Genomic DNA, 15,250 nt, shown 5'->3' with positions numbered 1-15,250 from the left:
ACAAATATGTATGGACGGTGTGGACAAAATCCTTACATTACAGTGGCCCCTCAGAGCCCCAACCTGTCCGAACAGGTGGGTAGTACCCAATCCGCGTCGGTTTAATGCATCAAAAATATTTTTATCCGACTTTGAATGAATCAAAAGATTCGACGCGTCATCATATTAATTCTCTCACTCTATAAATACACGAGCTTTACACAAACCATACACATCCACCCACACTGAAAATCAGTTGCAGTAAAGATGGCCAGGCTTTCCTTCACTCACTACTTTCTACTCGTCCTCTTTGTTTTCTCCTCAGGTTTTTTCTTACTCCTTTAAACAAGGAGATCCTGACCATTCATCAGGTGGTGGTCCTACATTGAACATTCACCGTCCAAAAATAGGCCACTTCATTGATCAAGTGAGGCATATACATTCATTGGAAAAGTGGGCAGTCAGGAAAGTGACCCATTATTTTATATATATATATATATATATATATATATATATATATATATATATATATATAGGTGGGACCCACTGATGAATGTTGAGAATCTCCCACGTTTCAGTTTTTCTATCTGTGGCCCATCTTGGTGAAGGGGGCATACATTGTATGATCATTTGGTGTTTGACGCAAAATTTGCAGCAAGATGATCCTAGCCGTTGATTGGATGGCTTCTTAGGGATGGGATTGAGCAGTTAGAAAAGGGTTTTAATCGACGGTGAACATCCATTAACGGAAGTCCTCAGATTGTTGGCTAGGATCATCTGACTAATGTGACTTTCTGGTGGATGGCCCATCCACTGTTGGGCACATATAGATTGAATGCTACCGTAGGATCCTTAAGGGGTTCAATAGTACCGCAAGGGCATTCAATTTATACAAGTGGGGCCCATGTTTATTCGATCTGAACCATTTGTTTTATTGATCCGCTGTGGATGTTCGATCCACAATGTGAAGATCCTAACCCTTCATTAGGTGGCCCAACAAAACCATTGGTTGACGTTCAACAAAAAGAAGTTCAGAAAATCCGTTCCATAGAAATGGTTTGTACATGGGCCAAAAACAATTATAATCGATAATCACATCCGTTGGATTAAGGTAATGTGAAATCGACACCATCCATTTTCCATGTCTTTATTCAGATGGCTGTGATCATCCGATCAGATCTCTTTTTGGGTCCTTGTAGAATCCCTTCTCCAATCATCCAGCATCATCATATGTGGGCCTTGTGGGCCCCACATGTCCAATCTATCTTCACACGTGTTTTGCTGACATTGTGTGGTGGTGTGCAGTTGAGAATATGGTACCAAAGGCAGATGCAGGAAGGTGTACTGCAGTGTTGAATCCGGTCAGCTGCGACCTCAACGGATGCAGGAAGCAATGCTATCAAGAGTACGACGGCAATGGGATATGCATTCAAAAAGCTGGAGGGGGCTACTTCTGCCAGTGCGTCTACAACTGCTAAGTTACATTTTTCTTAATATGTATGACATTGCTCCAGTCGTCCAATGTCATTTTCAATAAATTAATAAAATTCTCCTTTTTATATCTTTAATCTATTTAAGTGATCTAGACTGCTGATACGATGGGCCTCATTAGCATTTCTTGAAAATTTTCTAAATTGAATGGTTCTATTCATCCGTTCAGTTGATTAGGTAGGCCAATCGAAAGCCTACAAGGCAGATCTTACATTTGGGCTAGTCTGTTACTCATAACATCCGAACAATGCAAAATGGTGGGACACATCACAAAGATACTGCTGGATAAAAAAACCAGTGGGGCTGTTCATTAGGCGTTCTATCTCATCCGTCCATCTCAGTGTACACTTGTGGCCCAACTAATGAATAGATTTATTATTATTAATAATATTATTATTTTTTGGGCTGGTGGTGATCTTCATGGTGTGGCCCACAAGAAGGTTCAACAATTCATATGCATCACATGGGCAGTACAAGTGAGGCCTATGGTGAAGCACAAAGATCACAAATCGGTGGAGTTTTACTGAAATCCAAGCATTTTATGTTTAGAGGTTCATTGTCATTGTCCCGTCTTTTGAAAATCTCCTGGACTCAAATATTCTAACCCTTGAACAGGTAGTCCGGGAAATGGTTATCGCAGTAAATACAACAAAAAATATGAAGCTCAAATAAAGCCAATAGGCTGTGATCCGGCATGATACCTTTAATTTGTTGCTCTTAATTCAATCAGTCGTGGATACTTGTGTGATCGACAGCTTGGATAGAAACCATGTGTGCATGTATAATTGTGCAGGCATGCTAGAGTCTACTCAATTCAAGGATATTGACTGAATTGACCAGCATTCCTACATCCGGATGGACATATATTAGAGACTAGATCGGAACCTAAAGTCATCTCTATTACCAAGTTGTTGATTTGGTGTGCGTCGTACTTAGGCGATTTGAGCTGAGGAAGAGATTAGCCCTCACGTGGACATAGAAATTTGACAACTTAAAATTGCAAATATTTAATTTACTCATAAGATAAACGTATTACAACATGAGTCATTAGACAGTAGTGAATTAGGTTAGGCTAGAATATGTAAAATAAATGTGAATGTAAATCCTTTTATAGCTTTCTTAAGACGTTGAAAGCCCATAGTTATGGGCTTTTAGATCCTTCGGGATTCTTCGTGCAAGCTTTCCAAGCATGCAATCTCCTTAGCTAAATGAGACTTGCATTAGAAAGAAAGAACTCCGAACTCATTGACTTTTTGGATCTTCTTCTCATAGCTAATCTGTTACTAAGATCTTTATGGCTGCTAATGATCTATTTAGGACCACCAAAGTTCCTCTAATAAAAACAACTAGAAGAAGATTCGAGAACCTCAAGGAGCAGATCTCTATCAAACATAGCCACCCATCATCTCTTAATGGCTCACCTTGTCAACTTTCAGATGTTGGACGGTCCAGATCAAACCACCTCCTTCATTTAATCACCTTAAATGGTGATGGCTTGGAGTGTTGGAGGGATTCAACCCCAATAATGATCTCTCATTTGAATGGATCGCATCTCTCATTTTCTTTATTCTGATCACCGTGTAGAATGGGACCTGGCATAGGTTCAGCGATTCCCTTTAGGTTCAGACCTGGGGCCACGACAAAGTTAGCTTGGGCATTGATTTACTCCCTTGGTCTTTTGAACCTTTTAGATCACTGTCGGTCCTCCAAGCGATTTTAGAAAAAATTTCCATTAATTTTAAAGATTATAAGAGACAGCCTTATGGATGATATTATATCTCGTTACAGGATACCACATGTTCACTCGGCAGGTCCTTTAAGGAATATAAGTACGTCTCTCATTAATTGGCGTGTCAATCATGACCACAATGACAAAATGTGTAATCTTCTCGTTGGTCCACCTAAGGGCGTCAAAAATAGATGTAAACAACTTTATAGGGGTAAACTATATGGTAGGAGGAACCTAAAATAGGTATAACATGGCCCAAAAATATTCATAATTCGAGTCACAGCCATCAAATTAATGGAATATGAAATCAGCATCGCCCATTGTGTTAGTCTCTTTATTAAGATGGCTGAGATTACCCAATCAGGTCTCAACTGAAGCCATCTGGAGTCCCTAGTCCTACTATCCAGAATGATCACAAGTGGACCAGATGGGCCCCACATATAAATCCACACCATTCTCATAATATATACCACATGCCCATCTCTCTTCACAAGTGGCCCACCAGAGTTTCAGATATTGGCTGATTTTTTAGGCTTAATAGGTATTCAAAATGGACCGGATTAGATGTCAGACACACATCATATAGCTCCACAGCAGGCCATCTATGTGGTATAGTCGATACTACTTAAACATTCATCATGAACCCATCACATTCAAGTATCAATAGCACCAAACGATAGAAGTGATTACAGAGGGCCCACCAAATGAACGGTGGGGATCATTAGATCAGACCATGCAGCCACGTGGACCCATTATCGATGGCCAAGCAACTACAAATCAAGCATGCCATATTTAGTTTATTGCCAAAATTCCAACTCCACTAGTTTGTGGTGCTTTGGCAGATACATAAGCAAAAGGATGCGTATTGCGCACCCTTGGAACTACATATCGCATCCTTCTTTACGTATACACTATTGTGATTGTCCGCCACCATTTTTAAGTCTTAGTGTCACACCATGCATGGAGAAATGATACAGTGCTCTGAGAATACTTTAAGTTATAGTGCTCCTACTTGCATCAATTTACTAGAAAAGTCCAACCAATTGATCTGAAACGTCCATCATGTCCGGAAGTCATCTCATGATCTTCCATGAAAAAATTGCATTGATCTCTAATGATCCAATCCATCCTTTTTCCAAGAAATGGATGGATGGTTACAATTGCCTAACAAATGTGATTCTTTAAAATGTAAGTAATCCATGAGGGTTCTCTAACAAATAGATGGACCAAGTTGTTATTCCACCTATTGTTGTGTAAATAATCTTCACCGTCCATATTCAAGAACTTGATCAACTGGTTATATCTTTTAGATCAGTGTGATTTTTCAGAATGCCCATAAAATGCCCTGTTGGACCTAATGAAAAGTCTAGATCAATGGATTGGAATGTCTAAATATCCCAATGCAAGCCTATCAACTAATCGAACAATCTTAACCATTTAAAGTTGCTTGTTCAATTTGGACCGTTAATCTCTCTTCTTCTTCTTCTTCTTCTTTTTTTTTCATCCATTCATTTGATAGCCACGAACTCAAGTGTAAGGACGTGTACGTACACCACAACTTAAAAAGATATGGTAAACTATCACTATAGCCTTGAACCTTCTTTATTTAGGGCTGTTTGGATACGCATTTTGGGATGTATTGTATCATATTAGAAGTTATGATTTCACGTTTACTGCGTTTAGATTGGAGTGAATAGGAGTTGAATCCCATGCGTGCGAATACAAACTCCAGCCAAATTTTCAAACCGACGGTAGAATATTGTCAGTGGGTTCTGTTGCTGTCAATACTTCGTATTCATTGTGCTGTATTTGGCACCGGATGAAAGTTTGAAATTTGTACAATTACAAGATATCTGGTACCTATGTAGTGTAAAATCGGGACCGTTCATTTGGTACATTTCAATGTGAAAATCGTAACTAGAAATCAGAAAGTTCCATACATCAAACAGGCCACTCGACCCAATTAAGATTGTACAATACGAAGGCATAATACATCATATCCAAACATTGATCTGTATAATGTATTGTATACTATGCGAAACAATACCTCCTATCCAAACATTGATTAATATCTGTTTGATTCAGATGCATTCTGAAAACCATCCAATGTATATATAAACAATACCCAAATACAATACAACACAATACTATATGCGAATCCAAACAGGCCCTTATATCCTCGGTATGAAACAAAACATCACCCCCCACAACACCCACAACGAAAAACGAAAGTGGGACAACTACAGTGGTGGCTGCTGGCAATAGTACGTGCACATACACATGACATCTTTGCATTCTCCAACACCATTGGCTTCTTTAGAGCAGTCCTGTGTGCATTTTATCTTGTCACACTTGCCAGAGCCAATCGCCTTATGACACGTGTGCTCTGGTGGCCTGACCCCATTCGCCCCGTCAGCTACAGACACAATCACCCCCACTGTAGCAACATTAAACTTTAGATATATTTAGTAAGGTAAATGACCCAATGTGAAACACCTATAGCAGAAGTGTGCAATCTTTGCTATTGGTCTAGTGTGTAATCCAATTTAAACCACCTATAGCAGAAGTTTGCTATCTTTCATTGTCGGTGAAGAGTGGTTTGCTATCCATTGTGAAACAACTACATCGGTTACTTTGCTGACCACAGTGAACTTCCGTTAAGGGTGTTTCCCAGGATGTTAGCATCATTACTTATGTCGGAATAAGTGAAAGAGAAATGATTTGGTGTAAACATGTACAACGAAATACTAATGTGGTTGAACCTTAATTCATCTTGATTGGACTGTGATATTAGTGGGGTCCATTTCATCATTGTATTTTTTTAGATGATTGGATATTAATGGGCCCCATTTCAGATCAACCATTCAATCAAGATCAGACATTGATACATGCAATGATTTTTCAACCACACCTTAAACAACTAAGAATTAATAGAAATGGGATACCTGATATGAAAACAAGGAAGAGGATGAGATATAGAGAGTGGACCATCTTCATCTTTCAATTTCTGATCTGGGATTTTCTATCTCTGATTTCTTGTGTATGAGATTATAGCTCGTGCAGCGCTATCTATTTATAGGGACTCTTAATTACATGTTAATATAGGGAATCTAGTGGAGGGAAGAGATACAGTGCACCGTAGAGGCACGGAACTCCAGTGCATCCGCACGTGTACCATACTCATGGAACATGTTCTTGCTGATCTGAACCATCCAACCCTGGGAATCTGACCTTGGTTGTCCACTAACCGAATATTGTCTTGATTGGACCATTCTAACTATCTAATTGATGTTCTTTTTCTACTAAATGTGAGAGATTGTGGATTTTTTGTTGGGGTCCACCATATGTAACTGCTCAAGGGTTAGGATTGTTTGAATGATGTGGGTTTCTTTGTTTATGGGTCTTTTGTGATTTGAAGCAGTGAATGGATGGTTTGGATTTCGTCCACGTGTGACATGTGCAGGAGGAAATGACAAAGTGTTTTTCAATCAAAGTATCCTAATGGCCCACTTTATGTCCTTTAGAAGATCATGACCACTCTTTTGTTGGAGAATAGATTCCTTTCTTTGTATCAGCCTATGAATCCATGCCAACAAGAACTTTGTATTGTTTAATCAAACCCACCACATTTTGTTTGAATTCTGTTCGTACATTTCTTGTTTAGTCAGCCAAACGCGGCTCATCAGGTGGGCCACACATACGGGTATCAGTTGTCACTTTCTCAACCATTCATTTTTTTTCACACGCGTCTCTATTCTTTAGCCATCTACTTTTCATATCTGAGGCCTATTTTAATAATAAAGCTGGATTCAGCCGCTCGCTGTTTTGCACGAGACAGAGGATCCGCACTCACTGGTTTTATTAAATATATTAAAAAAATTACATTTCACGGAAAGCCTAACGGAAACGGTAGACGGTTTCCATTTGGAAATCGGATTGCGTACTGTGTAAAGTACGCTCTTATCGTACTGAGTAAACTCAGTTGGGCCTACCTTGTATGTATGTGGTCTATGCATGCCGTCCATCCGTTTTTCCATATGATTTAAGGGGTTGAGCCCAAAATTGAAGTATATCCAAATATCAAGTGGATCATACCACAGTAAGGATAATGATTTCCACCGTTGAAACCTTGCTAGGCTCCACAGTGATATTTATTTATCATCCAACCTGTACATAAGATCATACAGACATGGATGGAGGGAAAACACAAATATAAGATTGATCCAAAACTTTTGTAGCCCCCAAGAAAGTGTCAACGGTACACGTTCAATTCAACTATTTCCTATGGTGTGGTCCATTTGAACATTGTATATGCTTCATTTGAAAATTATCCGGTAAAATTGATGGACGAAGTGGATAAAATACATAAATCATGGCGGACCCATGGAGTTTACTCAGCACACTAAGTTACTCGCTACACAATCGGCTTCCTTCCATTTGAGGATTCAGCACATAGGTTGAGTAGCATGACCTGCTGCTAAAGTGATGTCACCTAGTTATGTGGGTCCTACCATGATATATGTTTTGTATCCACCCCATCCATCCATTTGGAGAGATCATTTTAGGGCATGAGCCAAAGAATGAATCAGATCCAAAACTTGAACTTGAGTGAACCCCACCATAGAAAACAGTAGAGAGAGTCACGCCCACCATTAAAAACTTCTAAGGGTTACAAACGTTTTCGATCAAGCTTATATTTATGTTTTCACTTCTTTAATGTCTGTGTTAACTTATGAATAGGTTGTATCTCAAATAAAAATCACAGTGGACCTTCGGAAGGCTTCAACAATGGACATCACTCTCCTCACTATTTTCTATGGTAGGGTCCACTCGAGCTTTGGATCTGCCTCATTCTTTCGATCATACCCTAAAATGATCTCTCCAAATGGATGGACAGTGTGGATACAATACATACATCATGGTGGGCCCCACATAACTTGGTGACGTCACTTCAGTAGCGAGTTTAGCTACTCAACCGGTCAGTAGCTAATCCGTGTCCGTCTCTGCTGTCTATTTTTTTTTTTTTTCAACTGATTTTATGTCAATTTTATAAGATAAAAAAATTATTTACAAAATCTACCCGATTAGTAAGGAATATTAGCTGCGACCCAGGACGAGTGATGTGCGTAGGATCCTCACCATGGGCCCACCTTGATCTAGGTTAACACATGCGTAATCATTTAGGCCCGAATCCAAAAAAATTAGGTTAACACAAGATTCATGTGAACCATACCAAAGAAAATATTTGGAAGAGAGACATTCATCATTGAAACTTATAGGACCCACCATGATGGTTATATAAAATGGACACATTAGTTTATCTAATGAAACCCCATCATTTCGTCTAATGAAACCCTATCACTTTATCGAATGAACCCGTCACTTTGTCTATTGAAATCCCGTCATTTTATTTGACAAGCTACCACTTTATCTAGTGAAATCTTATCACATTGTGGAATAACATTGTTACTTTGTCTAGTAGAACCAAGTTATTTTATTCGAAAACTCGACATATTATCAAGCAAAACCTTATTAATCTGTCCGACAACCCCATCACTTTATCTGGTGGAATATCGTCACTTTGTCTAATGGAACCTCGTTACTTTGACAAATTAGATTACGTATAATATCGATAGCACATACATATATAAAGCATTCATTTAAAAGCAGAATAGAGGTATTAATTTCATCGCATGTTCAAATATTTGAATTTAAATCTAATTCATCAATCATTTATAAAGAATCAAAATCAATAAGAGAAATCAACCATATTAAGCAATTAATGAGGTAATGAACGATGATGAATAAACAAAGATAGCTATCAAAATGTAGGAAAGCTTGAAGGGTGATCCTTACCTTAGAGTTGAATTATCTCTCAATGTTGTTAGAGTCGGATGTTCATACTTTAAGAACAACATCTCTCCTTTTTCATTTTTCTTCCTTCCTCTTCCAGATTAAAACGATTTAACCTAAACAATCCAACAACAACACTGAAAATTTAGCGCCAAAATGGATGATTGAGTCGACTTAGTAGACCGGAAATCCCTTTCATCTTCTCTCTCTCTCTCTCTCTCTCTCTCTCTCTCTCTCTCTCTCCCCTTTCTTCTTCTTCTAAACTCCTTAGGCCACGCTAGAAGAAGTAGTGGTGATAATGACACCCATCTTAGGGTTTTAAATAATTATCACCACTACTTCTTCTAGTGTGGCCCATTTGAGCTTTAGATCTACCTATTTTTGGGCTAAAACCCTAAAATCATTTGCAAAAAATGGATGCACAGCATAGATAAAATCCATACATTACGGTGGGCCCAACATAGCCTTTGCCTAGAGGGAATATCTTGCCCCCACATATGGTATATGTGGGGGCAAGATGGAATCTACTTCCCCTGCAGAGTTTACTCAACACATTATACTAGTTAGCAATACAATGTCCATGATTTGGAGACCCCAACCTCTATTTATGTGAGGGCAACCTTTGATGTGGACCCTACATTATATAGGGCACAATTCAATATGGGCCTTAAATCATGTGGGGCCACCAACAATATAGACCATCCATTGCCGATAATTTTTTCTTAGTCATTAGACAAAGTGACGGGGTTATTAGATGAACTGACAGAATTATACTAAACAAAGTGACGAGGTTACCTAACAAAGTAACACGATTCTACTAAACAAAGTAACAAAGTTAAACAAGACAAAGCAAATAGGGTTCCATTAGACAAAGTTACAGATTATCGGAAAAAGTGATGGGTTGCTGGACAAAGTAACCCGGTTCCACTAAACGAAGTGACGAGGCTGGAAGACGGTGACTGGGTTTCACTAGACAAAGTGATGAGGTTGCTGGACAAAGTGACGAGGTTGCTGAATGAAGTAACGGGGTTCACTAGACAAAGTGATAAGGTTCTACTAGATAAAGAGACTATGTAGTAGGACAAAGTAATAAAGTTCTATTATATCAAGTGATGGGGTTCTACTAGACAGAGAGTGGCGAGGTTACTGACAAAGTGACAGGATTTCACTAGAGAAAGTGAAAGGGGTGCTAGACAAAGTGACAAAGTTCTACTAGACAGAATGACGTGATTATTGGACAAAATAACGGGGTTCCATTAGACAAAGTAACGATGTTACTGTGCAAAGTGATGGGATTTCACTAGATAAAGTAGCAGATTGTCAAATAAAATGACAGGATTTCAATAAACAAAGTGACGGGTTCATTTGATAAAGTGATAGGGTTCCATTAGACAAAACGATGGGGTTTCATTAGATAAACTAATGTGTCCATTTTATATAATCATCATGGTGGGTCCTATAAATTTCAAGAGTAGATGTCTCTCTTCCAAATTTTTTCTTTGGTGTGGCTCACATGAATCTTGTGTTAACCTATTTTTTTTGTATTCGGGCCTAAATGACTATGTATTTAATTGTCAGAATGGATTTTGCATATGAAATGATGGTGACCGATTATTAAAAACTTTCCGTGGGCTCCGAAAGTTTATATATATATATATATATATATATATATATATATATATATATATATATATATATATATATATATATATATATATATATAGGGCGTGACTCTTGATTTTTTCGGAGCCCACTGCGATGTTTATGTAATATCCACTATAACCATCGGCTATTAAGTCTCATATTGAGCCTAGAGATACACATTAAAAGAAATAGTTGGGAAAGAGATGTCCACCCTTTATTTTAAAAGGTCAAACATTATACTTACATCAAAATCCACTTTAACATTAGATTTTTAAATAAATAAATAAATAATTTTTTGTCAAAAATTATAGTGATACATGAATCACTTGGGCCAGACTAATGGAAATAATTTGAAAGGCGATGATTGTCTATACACTATCTACAATCATGTGGTCAACCCGAATTATAGATAGAATTGTTTTTTTTGGCCTGCGGCCTAAAATGGCATGAGGCACCTTGTGGTCCAGGTTGATTTTTTAGAAAACATCATAGTATGGCCCACCTGAGCCACTGACTATTTGCTTATACAAGTAGCTTTGACAAAGAGGACACTGGTACCATATACCACTAATTGCAGTATTATGTGTTATTGGAAAAGCTCTATTAGCTCCACCATGATGTATGTATTTTATCCACACCGTCCATCCATTTTTACAGATCATTGTAGTTTATGAGCACAAAATTGAGAAAGATCCAAACCTCAGGTAGACCACACCACAAGAAACATGGATGACTAGAAGATTAAAAACTTATTGGGGGCTACAAAAGTTTTGGATCAAGCTGATATTTGTATTTTCTCTTCATCCATGTCTTTGTGACGTTATCAGTTGGTTGGATGGAAAATAAACATTACATTGGGCTCTATGAAGTTTATAATGATATGTCTTCAATCACCACTTTTCTTGTGGTGTGGTCCACTTGAGATATTGATCTATCTATTTTTAAACTCATGCCTTGATGTAAGTGGGAAAAATGGATAAACATTGTGGATTAAAAAACAACCATTATGGTTGGAGGTGGGCATCGAGTCTATTCAAACCGAGTTAGGCCTAACCCGACTTGATTCGGTTTTGAAATAGGCCTGACTCGAACTCGACCCGACTCGGTACCGAGTCCAGCATGCCTAACCTGATCCGAGTCCGGGTCTGGCCTGGACTAATCCGGACTGAGTCTGGCCTGATCACAAGTACTGATTCGGGTCGAGTCTTAAAATAATATGAGAAAATGAATGGATGGAGTAGATATACAATGCATAGATCGAGGTGGGCCCACGGTGAGGATCCTACAGATATTACTCATCCTGGGTCGCAACTAATATTCCTTGTTAATCAAGTAAAATTTGTAATTTTTTTTTTATCTTATAAAATTGCCATGAGATGACATGGCTTAATTAAATTTTAGAAGAAAGAAATTGGAGGCGGATTAGCTACCGACAGGTTGAGTAGCTAGACTCGCTACTGAAGTGACGCCACCAAGTTCTGTGGGCCCACCATGATGTATGTGTTGTATCCACACTGTCCATCCACTTGGAGAGATCATTTTACGGCATGATCAAAATAATGAGGTAGATTCATAAGTTAACACAGCCATTAAGGAAGCGGAAACATATATATCAGCTTGATTGAAACCTTTTGTGGCCCTTAGAAGTTTTTAATTGTGAGCGTACTCTCTTCATTGTTTTCTGTGGTGGGGTCCACTTGAGTTCTGGATCTGATTCATTCTTTGGCTCATGCCCTAAAATGAGCTCTCCAATTGGATGGACGGTGTGAATACAAAACATATATCGTGGTGTGTAACATCCTAGATTTTCATTGTTTTGGATTTCAAAAAAATCCTTAAATTTTTTTTTAATGTAATTAACTTGTATTATCGCTTACTGACCATTAACACTCAATGATAGTTTATACACGGGTAGAACCAGTAAAGAACCGCACAAGTCCTATTAATTAACCGTAGGAAGCCAACGAATCCGCCCGATTACTTGAACATTAACTTTAACTCCATGATTTACTCACATAGGGCCCAAATCTAACAGACTCATCGCTAAGTGATCAAGACAATCATAACTAAATTAAAGATCTAACCGAATCTGAGTCAGATAAGGCCTGGATCTTGACTAATAGACCAAATCAACCCCATTACTCTTTTAGCCTAAAACCAACGGTTTCAAGCAATCATGACCAAATCTCCACTTTCACTGGTTATAAATAGGCTACACTATGAACATAGTTAATCCAAACCCTAATCATTGCCCACGAGAATCTCACTACCAAATTCATTCCAGAAATGCCCCGATTTTCTGACCAAGCTCTAGACCGCTTGTTAGTGGGCCACTAGTACCAAAATTATAGAATAATATCCGTCTTACTAGGCTAGACGTCCATCGCGAGAGTCAAACCTAGGTACTTTCCAGAACCACTCAACTTGAGCCAAAGGACGAGTGCATGATAAGTGCAAATACCCTAAGGGAAGAAGCTAAAACTTAAGTGAATTGAGTCATCCACTCTTAGGCAAAGTTGAGGATTTCGGACCGTCAGTTTATGACCAAACTTTACAGTGGAGTAAGGATATTTTCCTGCTCATATTCGTATAGCCGCGGCCCTGATCGACTATCGGTGACCGTTGAACAGACTTCTCATCATATCTGTCGATCGGCGCATTCAAATGGCGGGCCGAACATGTCCATACGTAGATCATCATTAGGGCTAACTATTCTGCCGTGTATATCAATATGTATACCCCATAGTGGGCCCTAAAGGCTAAAAAACTCTCCCATAGGGCTAGTATAGTAAAAATCCAACACTTGGGGTCATTTGACCAAATCTAGCATTATAAAAGGGGCTTCTTTGAGGGCACCCCTCTCCCCATATGAATTTTCCCTGGGAGGAAAAGGGAAAAGGGAGAAGAGAAAGAGGAGAAAGAAGTGAGAAAGAAGAGAGTGAAGGAGGGTGTTGTTGGTGGAGGAGCCTAAGGAAACTTGGAACTTTGGTAATCTCCTTCCTTGCTCCCACATTCACACTCTAAACTCGATTCCCAACCGATTGGGGAGAATTCTGGCAAATCGACTCCAAGTTCGGCGCTCCTAGGCCGTTTTTCAAGTCTTCAACGATCTGTAGGTACAGACTATTCTTCTTAGGTGACCTAGCACCAGCTATACTATGAGCCTAATGATTTTGATTGCTTGAATAATGTATTTGGAAATTCTAGAGAATTTTGCTTGGAATTGCACGGAATGGTATGTTTTGTTTAGTACTCACATGATGTTGTTCTTACCTCTCACATGAATTGTTACAATGGTTGATTACATGTTCATGTTTTGTTGTTGTTCTCATAAGGTATTGCTTTATAACATATACAATTTCTTAATTCTTGTGCTAATTGATTCCATAAAGTGTGGGAAGTGCTTAGCTTCCTCACTAACCCACACCACACACTTACACCCTTAATTCACATCATGATTAGCTTTGCTTGGTAGAGAAATTCGAGATTCTATGTTGGAGGATATGAGCGTATGCTTCTACTTGTATCGGATGATAACCCCGATTGTGGCATGTTATGAAATTACCCTCAACCCTTGGGTTGGTCAGGAAAATGAGGAGAGTGAAGGTGGCCCCGTTGGTAGGGCTATCCTGAGGCTAAACCCATGGATTTGGGTGGGTAAGTGTGGACGACAGTAGTTAGACTACATGGGTCACTCGTACCTGATGTCGTCTGTCACATGCTTACTTGAACCCGTGCGGTCTAGCCCACTTATTGACCCACCTTATTTGTTAACCTTGTCTGCTCACTTATGTACCAAATTGAAGTCGATCCACCGACTCATGACCGGGCATGGTGGAATGGGACACTATGTCTGAGCTGTTGGCCTACGCTGGGGTAACAAGCCTCCCCGTAGTGACCGTGAGCAATCCCAGTTCTTAGCACTCCCCATATGCTTGAAGTCGGGGATGAGGAACCCGACAGGATCAAGGATCGCGGTGCCCTGACCTCGCGCGTTGAGGAGCCTTGACATCGCAACTAGTTGAGGGCATTGATACATGGGGTGTATCAGTTTTTCCAACTTGCTGGATGAATGAAATTAACTAAGAACTTGGCTAACATTATCATTACATCGTACTAGTTAGGTTGGCGACTCTGCAGTCGAGGTCGCTCGAGGGAGTGTTGTGGCGAGGGCATGCATCATATCATCTATCATGCATATGCATTAATAAGATTAGTTAGGTATTTATGAATGATTATTTTTCATTAAGTTCATAATATAATTAATGCCTGTTACAACTTAAGATTAATAGTACCTACTAAGTTGATCACTCACTCCTACTTTGGGACTGTATTTTAAAATACCAACCAGACTCTCCTGTATATGCAAGTGAAGCAGATCACGAGGAGCCTGACGGCACAAGTCTTGACGAGGAGGACAAGCTGTCCTACTTCCAGTTGATGGGCGGTTCTCCATCGGACTAGCAGACGGATTTTTGAATTGTTGGGTGTTGGTCTTAACATATTATTCTTTTGGGACATGTGATTCTTTTCGGTGATTTTATTGGGCAACGC

General features: G+C 39.1%; 1 protein-coding gene and 1 long non-coding RNA gene across 2 annotated transcripts; one reads left to right on the top strand and one right to left on the bottom strand.

The window, feature by feature from the left end:
• The first annotated feature begins 246 nt into the window (after positions 1-246).
• LOC131226987 (putative defensin-like protein 157) lies at positions 247-1,457 on the top strand. Its single transcript, XM_058222675.1, has 2 exons — positions 247-304; positions 1,285-1,457. Exons 1-2 carry the CDS (start codon positions 247-249, stop codon positions 1,455-1,457), a joined length of 231 nt encoding a protein of 76 aa, XP_058078658.1.
• A 3,248-nt stretch (positions 1,458-4,705) lies between these two features.
• LOC131227351 (uncharacterized) lies at positions 4,706-6,258 on the bottom strand. The gene is made up of 3 exons (XR_009162222.1): positions 6,145-6,258; positions 5,365-5,636; positions 4,706-4,799 (listed from the first exon to the last, which is right to left on the bottom strand). It is a non-coding gene; the product is annotated as an uncharacterized LOC131227351 (long non-coding RNA).
• Between the last annotated feature and the right edge of the window lie 8,992 nt (positions 6,259-15,250).

This window comes from Magnolia sinica, chromosome 15 (assembly GCF_029962835.1).
Source record: "Magnolia sinica isolate HGM2019 chromosome 15, MsV1, whole genome shotgun sequence".
Taxonomy (NCBI): domain Eukaryota; kingdom Viridiplantae; phylum Streptophyta; class Magnoliopsida; order Magnoliales; family Magnoliaceae; genus Magnolia; species Magnolia sinica.
This window is presented reverse-complemented; position numbering and strand designations above follow the sequence as displayed.